The sequence below is a fragment of the Trachurus trachurus genome, assembly GCF_905171665.1.
Source record: "Trachurus trachurus genome assembly, chromosome: 1".
Taxonomy (NCBI): domain Eukaryota; kingdom Metazoa; phylum Chordata; class Actinopteri; order Carangiformes; family Carangidae; genus Trachurus; species Trachurus trachurus.
The window spans coordinates 8,084,643-8,104,400 of NC_139891.1; the positions used below are offsets into that span (position 1 = coordinate 8,084,643).

At 45.0% G+C, this 19,758-nt stretch overlaps 1 protein-coding gene across 1 annotated transcript in view; it reads left to right on the top strand.

Annotated features, from left to right (window-relative positions):
- The first annotated feature begins 2,102 nt into the window (after positions 1 to 2,102).
- grk4 (G protein-coupled receptor kinase 4) overlaps positions 2,103 to 19,758 on the top strand; it is a 49,194-nt gene continuing 31,538 nt past the window's right edge. Inside the window, exons 1-2 of the mRNA XM_083978652.1 lie at positions 2,103 to 2,414; positions 17,499 to 17,594. Of these exons, the coding sequence (XP_083834778.1) occupies positions 2,363 to 2,414; positions 17,499 to 17,594 (148 nt within the window). The 5' untranslated portion in view covers positions 2,103 to 2,362. The remainder of the gene's footprint in view (positions 2,415 to 17,498; positions 17,595 to 19,758) is intronic.

Consider the following 19,758-nt stretch of genomic DNA (forward strand, 5'->3'; position numbering starts at 1 on the left):
TATATCCACCTGCAAGTGTGCGTTCAAAAACTGACTTGTGTGAGGTTCTGGCTTAGACACTTAAATGAAAGCAGCACCACCTTGTGTCTTTAGTGAAACATGCATTATAACAGGGGGGTCCTCGTCCTCACCTGCTGAAACATCAGTTGATTTTACTCTTAATGATTTCATATGGTTGTTTCTCACTCATTTTATATCATTTTCTCTAATGCTATCACATACAGTATCCTATAGTACTCGTTTAGGAACATCTTGACTCTGTGTTTCTTACATGTCAAGGGGCAAAATCTGAACCCCCCCCCCCCCCCCCACCGGAATATAGTGGCCATATTAGGAAACAGAGGTTTTGTTATTTGGATATTTTTCTACCTCTACCTGAGGACAGATGGCAGATGGGGATGACATGGAGCAACAGCTGCAATTTCTGTGATTTCCATTATTATCCAGAAGAAAAATAATTACAAGATAGGGCGACAAATACTAAAATTTGAGAAACTGAAACAATTACAATTGGGGCATTTTGCATAAAAATATAACTTATTTCAACTCTTGTGGCCTGTGTCTGCTGTGTAACTGCTTATGTGTGTATGCGTCATCACCACTAGGTGGCAGCATTGAATGTAAATGTGATGGACGATGATTGTGACTTGTTTCAGACATGCAAACCCTGCATTGACAACTGAACATACTACTGTACATGCTTGGGGACACAGACAATAGTGTGTGATTTACAGGTCATCTCTTTCTCTGGGAATCTCCACAGACTTGATCCTAACTGAGAAGTTACACTACACTGTGAGTGTATGTTACAATATGAAGTAAGAACCTTAGTAACACATGATTCTTCCTCAGAGACAAGCCTCAGATGTTGTTCTATGGCTCTCACTTGTATAGCTGTCCCCAGATCAGGGGGTCTCTTTGCCATTTTTATATAATAATCACTAATTGTTATTGTGGACATCTTGGTTGTGTCTCCTCTGAAACCAGTATCCTGTTTGTCTAAGAGACATTAATGGTGTAAACAATGGTGTGAAGACAAAAACACCCACCACCTATTGTTTTCACATCTGTACACACACGTCACGCATGTTAATAAAAACAGTGTGAAAAAGTTGTGTTTCCTCCTCCTGCTTTAAGCTCATGTCCAATGGTGCAGCAACATAACATGACGTTGATTGATCCAGCAACTTCACCATGTGAGGGTGAAATCTAGTTTTACAGTTCACATTTTGGCCTCTTTTTTTTTTTTTAAACATTTTTATGATCATGGCAGTGGAATGCAAAGTGAAAATACTTAATATTTCTCACATTGAATGAAATGTTAGGCTAAAACCTTCACAGCATGTGAACGGGTGTGCCAGCTCTCCTTCTGAAGACACCCAACCCCACTGGAAGCCTTCTGGTGTCATTACTGTAGAACGAAGACCCGGTGTAGAAATGCTGGGTCACACTGTGGCCCTTCTGAGGAGAAAACCAGTGTGTTATCTCTTTTCTCCAGGCTGCACCACCCGGCATTATGCAGCAACTTAAAAACCCTCACACCATTGTTCACACAATAAGAGGTCTGTATCAGGCCTCTGAGGCCAGTGGCATTCATGTTTCCTGGCAATACAGCACACGGAACAGCTGTAGGCTATGGCAGAAAACCATTTAGGGGAAATGTCTCCTTACTAGTGTGTTCATTCACATTTGAATAAAAAGCATTTTGAAGTGGATTCAATGGAAATATCTCTATTATATATTTCTGGGTGTTTCTCACTCTAACATGTGTGCTTGAAGACAATATTGTGGAAAACCTGAAAGAAAAAAAAAAAAACACACCAAAAAAACCCAACCCATAATCACGTTTTTGTCGAACAACAAATGGCATAACCATGGAAATAGCCAGGAAATGTGATGTATGTGGAAATACACTTGTGTGAATGTGTGTGTGTGCGGTTGCACTGGTTGTAAATTGATCCCTCCTACTCTCGCTGGTTTCGTTGTGCAGAGGAGGGGCGAGGAGGAGAAGGAGGAGGAGGCGGAGGAGGAGGAAGAGGAGGCGGAGGAGGAGGAGGAGGAGGAGGGAGCCGAAGCAGGAAGGAAGGCAGGCAGAGAGGGAAGGGAGGCAGGCTGTGAATGCTAACGAGCCCCGTCGTAATCACACAGCTCCGTAGGTATAGGCTTTGATAAAGGAAAAAAACACATCTTGCAATGGACAGGAACGACGACCACTATTAAAGACCTACTATGCGCCAGTGCCGCGTTCGCCCCGTGCGCGTGCAGCAGCCTCACCGTCGTCGGCACGTTTGATCAGAAAAAAAAACCGTCTTTTTCCGCTGAGTGAAATGTATCGCGACTGCTCGGGATTCACATTCTGACAATGGAGATTGAAAATATCGTGGCCAACACGGTTCTCCTGAAGGCGAGAGAAGGTAAGTCAAGAAAAAAAAAAAAGAAATGTTATTTTTCCTCACCCACCTCAACGACACGGTCATGGACGAGCCTGGGCTGTCTGTCGGCAGTCCTCCTTGGGATTTATGCTTTCTCTTGTCTCCCACAGCACCGCAGCGCTTTGTCTCCGGCTCAAACGCCGTATATATTCCTTATTCCATAGAAACGAGCTGCTTGTACACTCAACAACAACAACAACAACACAACAACACTACCAGCACCACCACACATATTCACCGGGGCAGGTTAACAGAAGGCCCGGGGAGGCTGCTGGAGATGAGCAGCGCAGGCAGGGAGTGTTTGCAGCATCGCGCTTAGACGGCAGCGTTGCATTAGAGGTGGTCGAGCAAAAAAAAAGAAAGAAAAGAAAATGGAAAAAAAAAAAAAAAAAAAAATCTCACCAGCACCAGTGGTATTGTGCATATTTACAATTTTACGATGGGATAACGTGTCTTTAACGGTATTGCTACGACATGGTGTGGAGTGTACAGCGAAATCTAGCTGCGCAGTGTGGCTCAGAGTACAGCCTCTTCTTAACTGTCACTGTAGGTTTGTGTGTGTTTAAAGCCTAATTAGGGAGCTGGAGTGGACGTGTGGTGTAATCTGACGCAGGAATAAGCCACTGCATCGCGTTGTGGATGCTGACTGGGGAGCTGCATGGATGGAGGGGGTGGTGGGTGGTGGTTGTGGTGGTAATGTTTTAGTTATTGGCGTTAAGATTCAGAGGGATTGTGGAGGGAGGGAGGGATGGATGGCCCTCCGTGTACCCCGGCGGCCCAGCTCCGGGTGTGCAACACTGTCTGCTCAGTGGGAAAGAGGCCAATATCCATCTGTTTTCCAGGAGATGGCAGAGCAGAGAGAGGCGATACTTTGTAGCCAGTGAGTGGGCGCAAGGTGGGTGTGCAACACTGTATCAGCAGCCAGGAGAGGGGAAAGGTGTCAGTATAGCTCAACGATTTCCACTCGTGTGTGTGTGTGTGTTTTTTTCCCTCCTCTGGCCGGACTGGTCACCAAGCAGTAGGATCTGTGGTCCCAGAGGAGGATTGTACTGTATTATTCGACAGCAAAGTCTGGGGATGGTGGTGGTGGTGTGGGGGTCTCGGTTCAGTGTGCCTGTGCAGAGGCCTTCCCATGCTCATGGTTTTTGCCTTATATCCAGTCTGCGTTTCGGTTCAAGACTAAACGCCAACACTGCTGTGAAAATGGATTATTCACAGCAGCAGTGAATCCATTTCAAAGCAGCAGCTGCTCCTTATACGAGGCATCATCATTAAATGGTACTGGGCATTGTCAAGAGTGTTACCCCCGTGAGGTTATTGTACACTGATCGGATCCGCAGGCTCAATACCTGTCAGTGCCCATTGTCTGTTTCTGTATCACCGGGAGCACCGGAGGGCCTTCACCAGTGATAAATCTAACCGTATGAACCGCCCAGAAAGTGGAAGGAGCCTGGTATCTCCTTTTTAATATGTGGCTCCGAACGGCAACGATAGACTTTGGCTTCCAGGATGAGATTTGTGCAGAGACGCCGGTTGATAAATCAGGTTCCCTTTCACAAGATGTGTTGCAATCATTTGATTCATTTTCAGCATATGCACAGTGAGAGACAGGCCGGCCATGGCTGACCATCTCCATCATACATGTCTACTGTACACAGCCAGAGTTGTTTTTCTCTCCCTGCTACATCATTTGCTATCTTAATTATCATACACATTAAAACAGGCAATGGCTCCCAGATTTTGGGGATTTTAATTCAACTCTCGGTGTATGTCAGTGTCGGTGCAAGTATGTGTCGGTGACAGTGAGTGCTGGCGGTGTGTCACCAGCTGTGGAACGGACCCCACTTTTAATTCCACAAAACCATGGAGAAGGCGGCTCCTGTGCATTTTTAAGGTCAGCAGAGTTTCTCTCCACTTACCCTCATGCTACACGGCATCAAACCTTATGCCCGCCGCAGAAGGTTGAACGAAGCTGGGTCCAACTCGCTGAGTCAGCAAGAGTTTGCCCCCGCCGATGTGTCCTTGAGCAAGACATAAAATCAGTCGTTCTGTAACTCTCTGACCTCGCTGCAAACAGGGGAAGTGATGGACAGTTTCCCGGCTTAGCGCTTAGGAAGAAGGCTTTGTGCACCAAGGACTGTACGTTTTAATGTCAGACGTGCAGCTTTCTGCATCTCCGGATTAACATTGGACCGTTTGATGTAGGCTCACACACCCTTTAGTGACTAGAAAACAGTTGAGTCTGCTTACAAGATGCTCAAAAACTTGACTCGTGAGTCAGTTATACGTACCTGTTGATGTGAAACTGGGTGGCCAGTGAGAAGTGTTATGACAGGGTGTGCCCGGTCCGCCACAGTTGAAATGACACGTCAAGGGAAGTGGTTAGAGATGACACTATACTCCCAAACACTCCCCACCCATGCCTACTGTAAATTTCATGCATACATATGGTACACAACGTAGAAGAGGAAAACCACTACATTTACACTGCAAAAACTCAAAATCTATTTCTTATTTTTTGTCGAAATGTCTCATTCTTAGTCAAAACTAATCTCTTTTCACTTAAAATAAGATTCATCACCTAAAGATTAACTTGTTTTTAGATAATTCTCACTTGTTTCAAACAAATCTTCACTTGAAATAGGTAGAAAAATCAGCCAGTGAAAGTATTCTGTGCTTGTAATATGGAAGAAAAACTTGCTCCACTATCAGATTTTTCTACTTATTTCAAATGAAAATATGCTTGAAAGAAGTAAAAGGTGTCTAAAAACAAGCTACTTTTTTAATGTGATGAGTCCTGTTTTAAGCATAATAAGATTTGTTTGACTAGAAATGACATTTTGACTTGAGTTTTTGCAGTATATGTTCTTTTAGATGTTTCCTCCTGCTTTTTCAAGCTCAAGGAGATGGTCGCATGAGGTGCAATTGTGACGTCGAAGGAAGTTATTGCTGCTCCCCTTGGGAACATATTAGAAAAATGTTGAAATGGTGAGTGTGAGAATAGCGAGAGGATATCTCTTGGCAGACATGCAGCCCACAGTTTATGCGCATATAAAAGCTCAGGCAAGAGTTATTTTCAACATAGCAGTTTGCTTCCTCACGTCTCATTCAGTATAACATCGGGAGTATCTCATCAGTAATTGCATTGTGAGTCTAAACCCCCTTTTCATGCTGTTAAGTGCCCATGTTCAATATTTACCCGCAAATGATATATATGGCGTATATTGGCTGATATTCACAGAAAAGTCGCAGTGCTGAATGCAGTTAAAAGCACTTGAGATAATTTAGAAACAGTGTTATCATAGTTTGTCCTGCAGACTTCACTGTTTACAGTACTGTGCAGCACCTGAGTTGGCAGAGCACCCTATCACAGCGGAGCAGATGGTGGTGTGAAGTCTGTGAGGAAGAATTATGTTCACTTCTCAGCTCTGAAATATCCTGCCTCTATTACATTTATCTGTCAGAGCTCTTTAATAACCAACATGTGTGTGTACGTGGATACATATATGATCTCACTTCCATATGAAAATATGGTTTATATAAAAAAAAGGGGAAACAACTGTTGATACAAACAATGTGTTTCTTGTAGCTCAACATCCAATTGTACTGTATCTCAGTGAGAAGCACACTGTGCCGAGTTGCCGCTGGAATTTTTTTTTACGAGACATATTTTCCCCCTCGCAGACCTCGAAAAGTTAACGGATGCTAATCCCAATCCCCCCGCTGATGCTGTAAACAAATAAAAAAACATAGTGAAATTCAAAAATTCTTAAATGAAATCAAAGTCAAGGCCCCTGTCATTCGTGGATATCGGAGGTCTGTTTATAAGTTATTTATCTTTCTAGTCAGGCCTGACACATGATGGCCCTCATTAATTAATGCGGTACATTTGGAATAAAAAGTTAAAAAGCTGGTATTTTTCAATGGGACAGTGGAGCGTCTGTGAGGGGGGATCGTTTAAACTACTGAGGCATCGGCACACAGGTTTGTTTTGGGTGATGTGCTGCACCATTAAGGCAGGAGAGGAAGATGTGGGTGTAGGGGATTTCATTAAACAGAACACATCCACGCTGTCGGATCAGTTGGTATCAGTGTATTTGCAGTTTGTTTCAGTTAGACGTTGACTACAGTACATTTACCTTGTTTAGTTGTTGCATTAGGCTGTGAGTCATTGATATAGCAGGTGTTGAGATGATTACAATTTTTTTAAAAGGCTACAATAAAAATGATCATTTTGATCAGATAAACGATCAACAGGTTTTTCTTTACTGATGTGATGTGCAGGCTGTCGATGAGTTTGGTCTCTCTAGCGCCGTAGTACCGTAGTAGTCCGAGTTGTTAAGGAGTGAATGCCTTCACCGAAAAAGCAGTGAAATTGTCCGAATGGGCCGAGAGACACAGGATCAAACGGTGCAGCTGTGTTATTGTTCAACACAAACACCAGGGAAATGCACATATGTAGGCCAGATATTGCAATGCCACACATACTTTATTTTCAGGTCCAACTGTTAAGAGGAGGGCGGACGCGAAGGGGGTTTCACTACTTTTCTTGTCTCTTCCCTGGAGTCTGATTTCACCAGATCTTGTTTTTTTCTGCTGTGTTTCAGTCATCATTCCTACTGCCTTCATAAAATAAGAAGGAATGTGGACAGTCCGGTGCTCAGATTCCTCTGACAAACACAAGAACTTTAATCCTCCTTATCCCTGACTCATATCAGCCTCACAAGTTGGAAGCTTTGATTCTTCTCTCGCAGAATAACATTACAGATTTAAGTGGATGTGTCTCTCTAACGTTGTTGTCACTAATCTCTCTGTGCTGTCAGCCCCCACCACCCCCCCCCCCTCTCTCTAGCAGGCTTCAAATTGTAGGCCAGCAGGTCCTCTCAGACCACTTGTGAGGCTTTTCCTGTGACGTTAGCCAGCGTAGCTTTATTAGTTTTGTGGCCGTAGCTGGGCTAACACTTGTTGTCATCACTCTGGGGTGTTTCCTCCAGCTGAGCCTCATAAAACACGTTGCTTTGTGACTGTCTCTTGATGTGGGACTCGTTTTACAGTTATGACACCCACAAATGGGCTGTGCGGAGTATGAGACTCAGAGTGTTGCGTATTATGCCGCGCGCGCCTCCGCTGCACGGGCACTAGCGCCGACCGACGCTTAGCCCGGGTGGCTACTGGGATGTTCATTAGCGCAATTTCTTGGCAAGCCGACCGACCATAAAGAGGCACTTTTTGAGGCACTTTGTGAACATCATAGGGACGTTGTTCCAGCTGCCTTATTAAATGTTAAATGGGCGTTCTTCCTATGAGAAGCCAGCTGTCAGCCTGATTTTAACAGCGCGTACGATTGAGTGTACTTATGGTTCAAATAAAGATTTAGTTTCTTCTCCACTTTTTAGAGGCCGCGCGGAGTCGTGGTCGAGCAGCAAGTGCAGCGGAGGTCAAGGGTCGCTCACGTTTCATCAGTTCACCTCTGGAAAACGTTGTCTTCTTGGCGTCTGGCCTTGTCGGTCCTACCTTCAAATATGGCTGGAAGGTGTCTTATCAAAGATAATCTTCAAGGCGTATTATGTGCGATGTGTTCCACACTCAAGGGCTGCGGTTTTTTTTGTGTGTGTGTGTGCAGTGTTCCTGTTCTTTCAGTGCGGCCGTGAAATTGACCAGTGGGCCCTTCATCTGAGAGAGACACGGCCCTTGATAACATATAGATGATTACCCTTTCAGCTTGTGCTATTGCAGGCCTCAACTCTCGTGCACCCCGCTCAAGTTTAGTCTCACCATGTTCCCTGCTGCCCCCCCCCACCCCTCACCCCTCCTGTAAGACGCTGTGAAAACAAGGGTCAGTTTTCAAGCACGTCTCGGCGAGATTTAATGGAATATCTCGAACGCACAGAGCCGGGGGGGGGGGGGGGGGGGGGGGGGCAGAGGAAGGAAAGGTCTTGCAAAACACGACGGCGTGCAGCTGGAATGAGCAGCATGCTGTGTGCATGTCCCCGCCGCTCATGTGAAACGCCGCACCCCCCCCCCCACTTCTCCCTTCACCGTTTCTCATTTGTTGTTGTCGTGTCCAGGAATTTACTCTGATGTTGTAATGTTGTTTCGCATTTTTCACACGTGATTCGGGGCCTTTTCTCTCAGGGCTGTACGGAAGAGAGAAAGACAGAGAGAGAGAGAGAGAGAGAAAGGGGGGAGAGTCACAGCCATAAAAAATTAACGAAGGCATAACAAGAGGAGAAAACTGTTTATATGGGGGAGGGGAGCAAGGAGCTGAAGTCGGGAGAGGATGGAAAAAAAAGGGAAGGGGGGAGCATGTGAGAGAGGTGAGGATTAGAGGAGAGCGGCGCTGCCTGATATTCACATGTTTCTCTTCTTCCCCTCTCTCTCAGCTGATGTGTGTCTTTCAGTGCGAGTATACAGACGGATTACCTTAGGCAAACACTGGGCCTTTGCTTTGAATAGGCAACACAGATACTCGCAGCTAATGTTTTCCTTATCAGGGGCTACTCCAGCCAATCACACACTGTATGGGTGGGGGGAGTGGGGGGACTGGGAAAGCAACCGGCCATTCATTTATCATGGCCGGGCTCCATTGTGCTCCATGTGCGTGTGCATGCTTGTATTACAATGGACCTAAACTATGCGTGACCCTCTCTCATTTCCTACCATTTAAGTGATGTTTTTGGGAGAGTACCGCAAAGCCGTCCAGTCCGATCCTCCACCTATATCGCCACGGCAAGGGGTGGGGGTGGGGGGTCAAATCAGGCGAGGCATGGGCTGGTACCAAATATTCAGGGTACGATTACCCCGGCCAAAAATATCTTAGTAAACAGAGTTATCAGTGTTTTGAATGTCGGAAAAACTACTGCCAGTGCCAAAATGTAGTTACTGAGATGAACATGCGGCTTTTTACCGTTTTCACGGCCAGGGGAAGAAGCATGGACCTGACCCTGACCTTTGACCTCTGCTTTCAGCCCTCTAGGAATCAAACCGTCCGCTCGCTCCGTCTAAGTGTGTAGCTGAACATCCCCAGGCATATTGTGCAATGATGTACAGTAAATCCTGACTGCCTGCCTGCCACGGTAGGCCTGTCGTCGTCGTCGTCGTCACACGCGCTGGCTGTATTTTTTCCGTGTGTCAGCGTGTGACATGTGTTCAGCAGCTTCTCCCATATGGCGATGCAAAATAAAGACAGGGTTGCGAAGACGCTGCACTGCTCCGTGTTCTCGCATCACATCTGAAGAAGCTGGGAATCACAGTAAAAAAGAAGTTGCCAGTGATGCTGTTTCTCTTTCCAAGTGTTTTTTTTTTTTTATTTTTTTTTATTAATTAATTATTAATTCTAGTCCTTCATATTGGCACTGGCACAGTGGCACTAAGATGTGAAAGCAGTCCATCACAATTTAAAACATCTTATTGGAGCCACTGTGGTTAAAGAGGCTGAAACAATGATTTTAATTTAAGATCGCTACTAATCTATTTTCTGTGGAACGACTTAATTGTTTGTCCAAATATCAGTTCTACAGGAATTTAAAGACAACTTACTGAAACAATCTTGTTGATTTATTTTGGTAATTACCCTAATACATAGTTTCCTGTAACATACCCATGACCAAACTTAGTTTTCTTTTATAAATAACTGGAAGACGGAATGTTTCATATCTAATGTTTCATTTGGTATAAAATATGTAAACAATAGAAACTGCACTAAAAATAGTCTAACGTGACCCCATTTACTTGTTGCAGTCAAAAATACTAATGTACTTATGCCAGTGCTCTCTGGTGGACACGTTTTTGTAATAATAACATGTAAGATATATCTGTATTACTACTGCTATTTCTTGTGACTTATCAGCTGTGATATGATATAACCTGAATCTAGCTAAAAAAGACAGAATATTTATTTTACCTTCTGAATGGAGAAAAGAGCCGTGAACTCTGTTTGAACTGACATTAAAAATGTATTACTATGAAGTGACTTGGTGGAAGCTGCATGAACTCTGATATATTGAGACGTGTGTGTGTGTGTTGGGGGGGGGGGGGGGGGGGGAGATGATACCTCCACTGTCTACTGTATGTGACCTCCAGTCTGACTCCCTTCTTCCACTTGAGACGAAAGAGGGAGGGAAGGCAGAGCAGCATATTTTAGGATGGCGTCAGACTGTGTTTGTCCTGCAGGAGCATTAAGAGCATGTGAAAAGTGCAGCCAATCAAAGGGGAGGGGGGGGCAGAGGAGCCTCATGAATGTACATCCATTAATGCGGTTGTAGCTCAACCCAGACGGATACATAGGAACAAAGGCTGTGTAAAAATACTCTCTGTCTCTCTCTGTGCTGCTCTTGTTTCTTACACATGGGAAATGGAGAAAACAACAAAATGCAACTGGCACACACAGTAAATACGCTGTTGGTTGTGCACAGAACAAAAAGTGGACTTTTACCTGCACATTTGCAGAAATTATATGTATCGGTTTCACAGGATGACAACCACCAAGCACCAAAATGCAAAGACTAAGTTAAAACAAATGTGTATTTCTGTGGCGTGTCAAAACATGGAATTCCTCAACAGTTGAAAGAAAAATGTACAAATATTTTCCAGTTGAAGAGGATGTATAAGCAAAAAGAATAGGGAAATTGTTTAAAAACATGTAACAAAAAGGAATAGTTATTGATTTTTGATTTGTAGCCTATATTGTTGGCTTGGCTCTGAACCAGTTCATTACAGTGGCTTTTCATCTTTTTTTGTTTTAAGAAAGGAGCAGGTGTTATAAGTTCTCTTCATCCTGCTCCTTTCCAATCCCAGGATTGGAATGAACAAATGAAATAAAATGAAAATATCACGGCTGATGGTGTAGACCAGACCCGCCTACTTTAAAATAGTGCAGGAATCAGATTAAAGAGAAGTGAAGCTCTGACACCAATCCTCCATCAGGTTGTCACTGATGCTTCTTGGCATCGTGTGTCGCCTTTTATAAAATGAAGGCTTGATTGATGGACAACGGGGGAAGATTTTGCTTCCATGAAGCTGTTTAAAAGGAGCTGCGAGCAACGTAGGGGTCGTCCGTCTGTGGACGAAGCTGTCCGTCAGTCTTTATGGTCTTTTTTTTGTGTGTGTGGTGTTTGCCTTTTGTCAGATAGTTGACAGTAGCAAGTGACAGGAAGAGTAGGGAAATGGAGAAGGGGATGATGTGAGGCAACAGATGCCGTGAGTCATGATGTTGGTAACATGTTTCACATCTGACTGAGCTGCGTGACCAGGATGACCCCGCTGTCCATAAATCTTTTAAGGAAAGGAATGTGCATCCTCGTAGTCCGGACGGCACTTCTGCATGTTTTTTGACATCCAGTCTGTCTTCAACATGTTCCAACTTATTGAATCTCCTCGTCGTCGTCGTGGCCACCGCTCATGCGCAGACCCCCAGTCCACTCCAGAGATCCCGCACGATGATCTCAGCGTTGGCTGCGGCCGGGCCATGAATGAGCGAAACTGCTCTGAAGTCGGTGTTTATGGAGGGCCCCGTCCGCTCGGAGGGGAGAACCAAAGTAAAATAAATACTCGCTCCATCCTGTCTGCATTAAGGGCCGGCACACATGGCTTTGACGTCAGAGTGACATTAAACAGGGTGGGGTGGCCCAGCCGGCACTGACAGGCGTATGCACGCGCGCACACACATTATATACACACACACACAGGCAGACGAGCTCTTCCACAGCTTGCTATTAAAATCTTTGTTCTTCTTCTTTTTTTGTCAGTATCTTCCTCCTCTTTTTCTTTCCTCCTCTCTTTTTTCTCTCCATCTAACCTCAGGTTTAGGTAACATTTCCTCATATCTTTTCAACACACGTACTTTCCCTTTGCTGGTGCTTATACTTAAATTTCCTTTTCATAATATCAGGTCCCGACAAGGAAGAGGTTTATCTCTGACGGTTTGTTCCTCTCTGTTGAGCTGGTTTGACTGTGTTCATCAGTCATTCTCTGTTTTTGGCTCAACTGTGTGAGAAGAGTTCCACTGCAAAAATGACCAGCCAGGTGCAACTGGCTCTCATCACATGGTGTGTGTGTGATTCAACATTTAAATCCAACGTTTATCTTTGCTCCTCTTTTCTTTCCTTTTCTGAAGAGGGAACATTTTTTTGTGTGTGTTTATGTGTGTGTGTGTGTGTGTGTGTGTGTGTGTGTATACATGTACATGCCCTGCAGCCCAACAACAGGTTTGTCAACATGCCTGTCAACGTTGATGGCGTTAGACCAGTGGGATCGTATGAGCAGTGTCAACACGGCATCAACATGTAGCTGCTCATGTTGCTCCTGTGAGGTGTGACACAGTTGAAATGAGCCTCCTTTTTTTCACGTGTGTGTGTGTGTGTGTTTCCTCCTGTTCACATTCTGGTGGGTTTTGTTCACCTGCACAACGCACGAGGGGCAAGTATTTATAGGAAAAAAAAAAACACGACATGTTCCAGTAGGAAAGGGATGAGGATGTTCCAGCGTGCGCACTGTACGTACAGTGTGCGGGGTCGTGTTTTGCAGGTGGTTGACCTACAGTGTGTGTTTGCGTTGAAGCTGTCGCATGTCACTGCCGGGCCAGCTGGTGTCTTGTGAACTCACAGGGGAGGGGGCAGAGGATTTCCCCCCTTGCCCCCTCAAACTGCCACAGTCTATATGGTCGACTGAAGCTCATCAGGCAGGTCTGTTTACTCTGTCTTTGAAAACACACAATTCATGGGAAGAGCGGCGATGTGTGTGAATCAGCTGACTCTGAAACCACATGTGTGTGTGCGTGCCTCTCTCACTTGAATCATACCATTTAAAAGTCTTGGCATCGAAAGCCTGCTTAGAGTTGGTACTTTTCTTTCAAGTTTGAAGCTTTATTAGCAGTATATTGACTATATCTTTAAAACATAATGCTGCTGATTGAGGGAGTTAGTGAACTCATCTTCATGACGCGTCCACGCAAATCCATAACGAAGTCCATGTTCAGTTTAAGTGCGTTTATTGAAACAAAAATCAAAAAGACCAACAGGCAGCTATTGCAAAAAAGGGATCTCAAAAAGTGGTGTGATTCAATAAAGATAGAAAAAAACAATGATGACAACGACAGTCAACAAAAAATACCAGCACTCTACTAACTTGTCCACACTCCTGTCACCAAGAACAGGTAAAAGAAAAGAGGAAAAATAGCCCTCTATTAACACAATAACCTAATGGGTGGAGCCAATACAATACAACAAAAGCAAAAACATATTTTGGCTCCTACAAGCATTAATATGGCTGATGGCGTTATGACAAAAGTTAGGCACAGCGCATTGGCATGGCATGGCTGTGAAACTCACACATTTGATTGGCTTCACACTGCGGGCCTTTTTTTTAAGGCTTAGAGGTTGAGTCTGGGGTTTTTTTTGCTAAAAAAATAAATGCTATAGGCCTACTTATACAAATAAAATCCATCTTAATCATCACCTTTGGGCTTCTAGTCCTGTGTGGTGCCGACTGTGTCTGCAGAGCCCCCTACCCCCGCCTGTGTTTTGGTCTTTTGTTTTGTTGTGCATGGGCGTCTGGGTGGAGAGTCTGTGTTTTCTCTCCAGCCAAAGACAGAGCTCAGGTGATGCTTTGTGCAGCAGAGTAGGAGGGCTGCTAGCTGTCCTGGATGCTAGCAAGTGCAAGTGTCGGATGCTATCCACCATGCCAACACCCGCTATCTTAATGCTAACTTCCGCTAGCATTGGCGGCTAGCAATCGCTTCTCAGCTCACAACAACGGCCCTCCCACTCGTTGCAGCATAACACTCGAGGCTTCAGTTGTCGGTGACGGACGAATATTGGCCGCCGCTTCAGCACTTCATTCGGACTGTATTTCCTTTTCTTTGCAGCCCTGACAACTGCTGCTGCTGCTGCTGTCAGGGGCAGGAGGCTGCACAGTTGAGCCTGAGAGGAGAGGCCCATCTGAATGTTTTGTTTACAAACTGCAACGAACAAACCTTCAGACTCTACCTTTAAGGTTGAAAACAGTTATGAATAAACCTGACAGCTGAGTTTATCTGTGATCGGCTTGTTGAGCCTGAGAGAGTTTAGTTACACTTGCAGAGACTTGTTGAGCTCGCGCAAAGATGCTGGCTAGCACTCACAGGCTTTGGGCCTGAAGCACAAGACCGGAAGCCTGTGAGTTCTAGCCAATCAGTGATTAATAATTATAGGTTATTCATAATAAAGCCAATCTAAAATTCACCTTGGTCTCTTAAATCATGGCAGTTATGTAGAAAACATGTTTAAATTTTCCACTTGGTTTTTGTTTCAGTTTTTAGGGCAGACACTCGAGTAACAGAATGACCCCGTCTAGTGAACCGTCTAGTTTTTCAGGTGGTTGTAAAAGACGAATACTCCGTCCGTCGACGGCGCCGATCAGCACTCTGTGTCTCCTTTGAGAAATAACAGCAGTGGGTTTCGTCAGCAGTGAAGGAGAGGACTTGGGTTACGTAAAACAGCTTTAAACGGGCTGACGGTGATGCTGGGTCATCTGGGGCCAAAGCTGTAGTGGTGCTTTTTTTGTGTGTGTGTGCATTTTGTTCTGTCTCTGATTTTCAAACAATCAAACAATACACAGCCTCAGATTATGTGTTTTTCACACTGTTCTTCAATGTGAACTCATCTGTGGTGGATTTATGCGTTTCTGTGAGAGTTTTTTTTTTGTACACAAATAAAGAGTTTAGTAATAATAATGCAATTCACCTTTAATTTATGATTGAAAATACCAAATACATTCTAAGAAAGTGTACAGATTGGTGATTTTTTTTAGAGTGTAGACACTGAGGGCAGACAGAGGGATTTAACATGGAACGAACAGACACTACTACTATTGCACTCAGGATAGAGGCACCTATTGGGATGCTCCACACCAGATTTTTTTTGGCTGGATGGTATGAGCAGGACCGGCCCTATGACAGTGAATGTTACTGACTGACTGAATGACCACTTTTTCCTGAGCCATTCTGTTTTCCGGCTGGGTCGGAACTGCAGGGAAACACTTTAATTTCATTCACCTTTTTGTTTCTGATCTTATTTCTGTGTACACTGAGCCTCGGCTCCATTACTGCTGATTAAAGGGATAGTTCAAAATTTTTGGCAAATTGGCCCATTGCCATAATTCCTATACTTAGGAGTAGGTTCGTTACCTTGCAAGCAATTTTTAGAACGGCGGGGCAGAGCTGCGATCTGCTCAGAGCTATGCTACAGATGCTAATGGGATTTCTTGGTTTCCCTCATCAAACTCATACACAATCCAACAACTCCAAAATGCTCTGGTGGACAAGTTGTGACCTGCAGAGATAACTAGACAATTTCCTCTGTGACATTATGAGAGGGCCACAGCTTTGCCCCGGGCACTGGTCCCTGCAGCTATTTCATAGCGGGCCAGTGCCCGGTGCGCTTGCCCCGTGGCCCTAATAACAGAACGTTACAAGACAGACTTGTTTTCGAGGTAAATTCATGCAAAACGCTGATGTGCGTTCCCGTCGGGAGCAGTTTTTCGGCAAGCTGTCTCTGCATTTGTGTCTCTGTCCCATAACGTTACGTTATTATCTCATAGTGTGGTGAATGTGCAGGTCACAACTTGTCCATGGAGTTTGATGAGGTAAACCAAGAAATCCCATTACCCTCCCTAGCGTAGCTCTGAGCAGCTCGTGGCTCTGCTCTGCTGTTCTTAAAATAGCTCGCACCGACAATGGGCCAATTTGCCAAAGTGTTGAACTATCCCTTTATCCCATATCGGTCAGCATGTTCTCCCTCTCCCCCATGTCCAGTATTCCCATCACCATGGCTGAAATGAAGACAGGGGCCTGTCCTAGCCTGTCTCTCTCTGTGATAGTCTAGAAGTAAACACAGCTCCCTCTGTGTCCTTCATGTATGTGGTGTGTTTGTCAGACGACGCTGCGACTCGGCCACATACGAGGTCGTCTTGACCTAGTCTTTTATTGAATAAATAATAAATCTTTCAGGTTAATCATTTAGTAAACAATGTCAAATTCCTGTCCTTTTTATAGCTTTTTAAAGCTGAAATGACAGTTGAACTTATTGGGCCAAAGGATTATTGGGTCCCCTATTTATAAGCACTTTTTTGTTACTTTTCATGTACATCTGTTGCAACTGTTCATGTGTAACATATTTTTCTTTCTGAAGTACATGAATAAAATATCTGAATCTGAATCTGAAATACAGTCCTGTTTTATCAATACAACTAAAACCACAAAAACCTTTCATTTGCAATCACCGATGGTCATTGTGTTGGTTCCTTATTGCTTTCACACACACACATGACCCCAGATAGTACATCAGTTCTTCTTTTCTGTGTCTACTGTGTGTGTGTGTAAAAGTGCTAGTTAGCAAATCAAAGGCGCTGCTCGTCAGAGAACTGATTCCTTCAGCTTCAGTACTCCGTCTGCCTCAGGGATTAAATACCTCACTTCACCCCTGATGAGACCACGTCTCCAAACTCACTCACTCACACTCGCTGCTGTTGGAATGTGCACTTAAGTAAAATACAGAGTGCCCCCCCCCCCACTCGGTCCTCTGAAGAGCCCGGTTGGGCCTAGAGGTCGTTCACCCCCCTCACATCAGGGTCATCTGATCTGCCAGGAGGACTGCCCTCGCATCAGTGTGTGTGTATGTTTGTGAGTGTGTAGGAGATAACCCATAAAGTTATGTTTGGCTAATGTTTGACTGAGCTTCGGGGAAAAGAGCCCACTCTGTGTGTGTGTGTGTGTCCAATGATCTTTGAGGCTGTCAACATTCTTCACCACATGCTCTGTCATGATGCATAGAGGCGACTGGCGGGATGAACCAGCTGTCCCTGCCTGTGGTTACTGCAAGGTCAACATGCTTATGCTCACGCTCACACACATGCACACACACACACACACATGCTCACACACACACACACACACACACTTGGCTGGGGGTCTTCTTGTTCTGGTGTTGGAATAGCCACTGAGATGGATGTGGTTTTTGAAGCCCAAGTGCAGTTCTGAACTAAATCAGTGGCTTCATGTTCTGATGTAAATCTGATGTGTGTCTCTCTCAGGTGGAGGAGGGAAGAGGAACGGTCGCAGCAAGAAATGGAAGGAGATGCTGAAACTCCCGCACATCAGCCAGTGTGAGGAGCTCCGTCGCACCATCGGTAAGGAGCCGGTCGGGGGGAAGTGGGGGAGGCGGCGGCGGCGGCGTGCATGTCGGGGCGTGAGGCAGAAAGATAACATGCCATGCTGTGTCGTTGGGGTGTGTCTGACTGCAGGAGGAAGTTCAGATTGGACTTCCTTCCTGTTTCTACCCGTCCCCACCCGCAGTTACAGGCAGGGGACAGGAAACACTGTGTGTATGTATATGTGTGTGTGTGTGTGTGTATCTGACTCAGGGAATCCGTTTGAAAGCCGTTTCTTAATCTTAGTCTCTTTTAACCTAGTGTGTATGTGTGTGTGTGTGTGTGTCTTCCTAACTGTCTTCTCACATACCAAATCACAACGTCTTCAGTCTGGCTTCCTTCCTGTTCCCCGTCCACATCCAGGTTTGACTTGAAGGTAGAGGGGGCGGGACCAGACAAGCTGCTCTGTTATCTCCTCATCTCCTCCACACACTCCGCTTCTCTGAATGCCACGGCACCCTGTGTGTGTGTATGTGTGTGTGTGTGTGTGTGTGCGTGTGCGTGTGTGTAATAGTGCGTCACAGCCATCTCTGCCAGAGATTGCAGTGCTACCCTCCCCCACATACTCCCCCTCCCTCTCGTTTTCTATCTTCATGCCCCCCCTCTCCCACTATCTGTATCTCTCTCTCCCTCCCTCTTTCCACCACTTCAGAGCAACATAAGAGTGGCAGAACAGGAGAGGTATGGAGAGAGTGACTGAGAAAAAGAAACAAAGACAGAGGCTTTTACAATGGAGGGATGGGGGGGGGGTCTCTTAAGGACAGGAGAGGGGTAGAGAAATGGCAGGAGTAGGAAGAGTGGTGTGTGTGTGAGAGTCTGAGGTGAAGGGATATAGATGCACATACTACTAATGGTGCAGTGTTTCCGCCAGGATTTTTTTAAAGAGTGGCGGCGAGGGTGGGCTGATCGACCGGATCGTCGACTAGTCGCTGATGACATCATTCATATTTTTCCCATCATAACTAAAATCCCAGGAGGAGGGAAATGCTCTGCAACAATCTGTTTTACTGACTGACAGCTCATGCACAGAAATTAGTCCACAGAACAGCAGCTTTATAAACAACAAGCTGTAAATCAGTTTGTTTTTTTGTAACATATAGCCTACAGGTGCAAAAGAAAATACTGTAGCTACTGTTCATTAAACAATTAGGGAGGAAAACGACACACAGGCCTCGTCACCATCACAGTCCTGCTCAGTCACAGTTTCACTCACAGTTTTTGTTTTTCCTGGTTGGTTGCTGCTGTTGTTGTTGTGCGCGATGTAAAGCTGTCGATATGAGCGGAGTTTTTTTTGTTGTTTTTTTTAATTGCCGGCAGCCCGGACACACTGCCCGCGGAAGCGGCAGTTTCTCCTGCTCTCTCTCTCCGCGCCGGTCAAACATCGACCTGTCTGTAGCTACTCGGTTTTCCACACACACAGGTCTGTCTCTAGCGCTGTATGTAGCCTATGGATGTGTGTCTGTGTGCAGACGCAACTGACAAATATTTATAGACGGACAGCAAACTTAATCATCATTTATTTTATTTTGAAATTTGACCGGATTCTCTCGCCTTTTCTGTGCCCGACTTCCTGTCTGGTACGCGCTCGTTCTATCCAGCTTGACTGCGCTCGTATTTTTTTCATTCAGCGCACTCAGCTGTTGTTTCAAGCCGCTACTCTTGTAGCCTACTGTTACATGATCAGCGACTAGTCGACGTCAAGCTCAAAACGTCATTGTGGAGCAGGGGACTAGTCTGTGCAACCTCTAGTGGAAAACCTGCTTTACATTGTTTTAACATAAAAAAAAAAAAAAAAAATCATCATTCTGAAGGTGTGGCGGCTTTTATTTTGCCGTGGCGGTGCGCCATGATCAATTACATGTAGCGGAAACCCTGTGGTGATATTGCTTACGCAGCATCAGTTTTGATCCATGTATGTGTCTTCTTTTTTTATTTTAATTTTATTTTTTACATTTTTTAAAGGTACATTGTGTAGGAATTACTCCCATCTAGCGTTGCGGTTGTATATCGCAAGCAACTCAATCGTATTTTTCATGCTGCACGTGAAATTGGGAAGACGGACGACAGCCGCTGAACGTAACGGCATAAACAAGCCTATATGTAAACAAGTGGTCCGTCAGCATGAGGCAAAACAATATTTGTT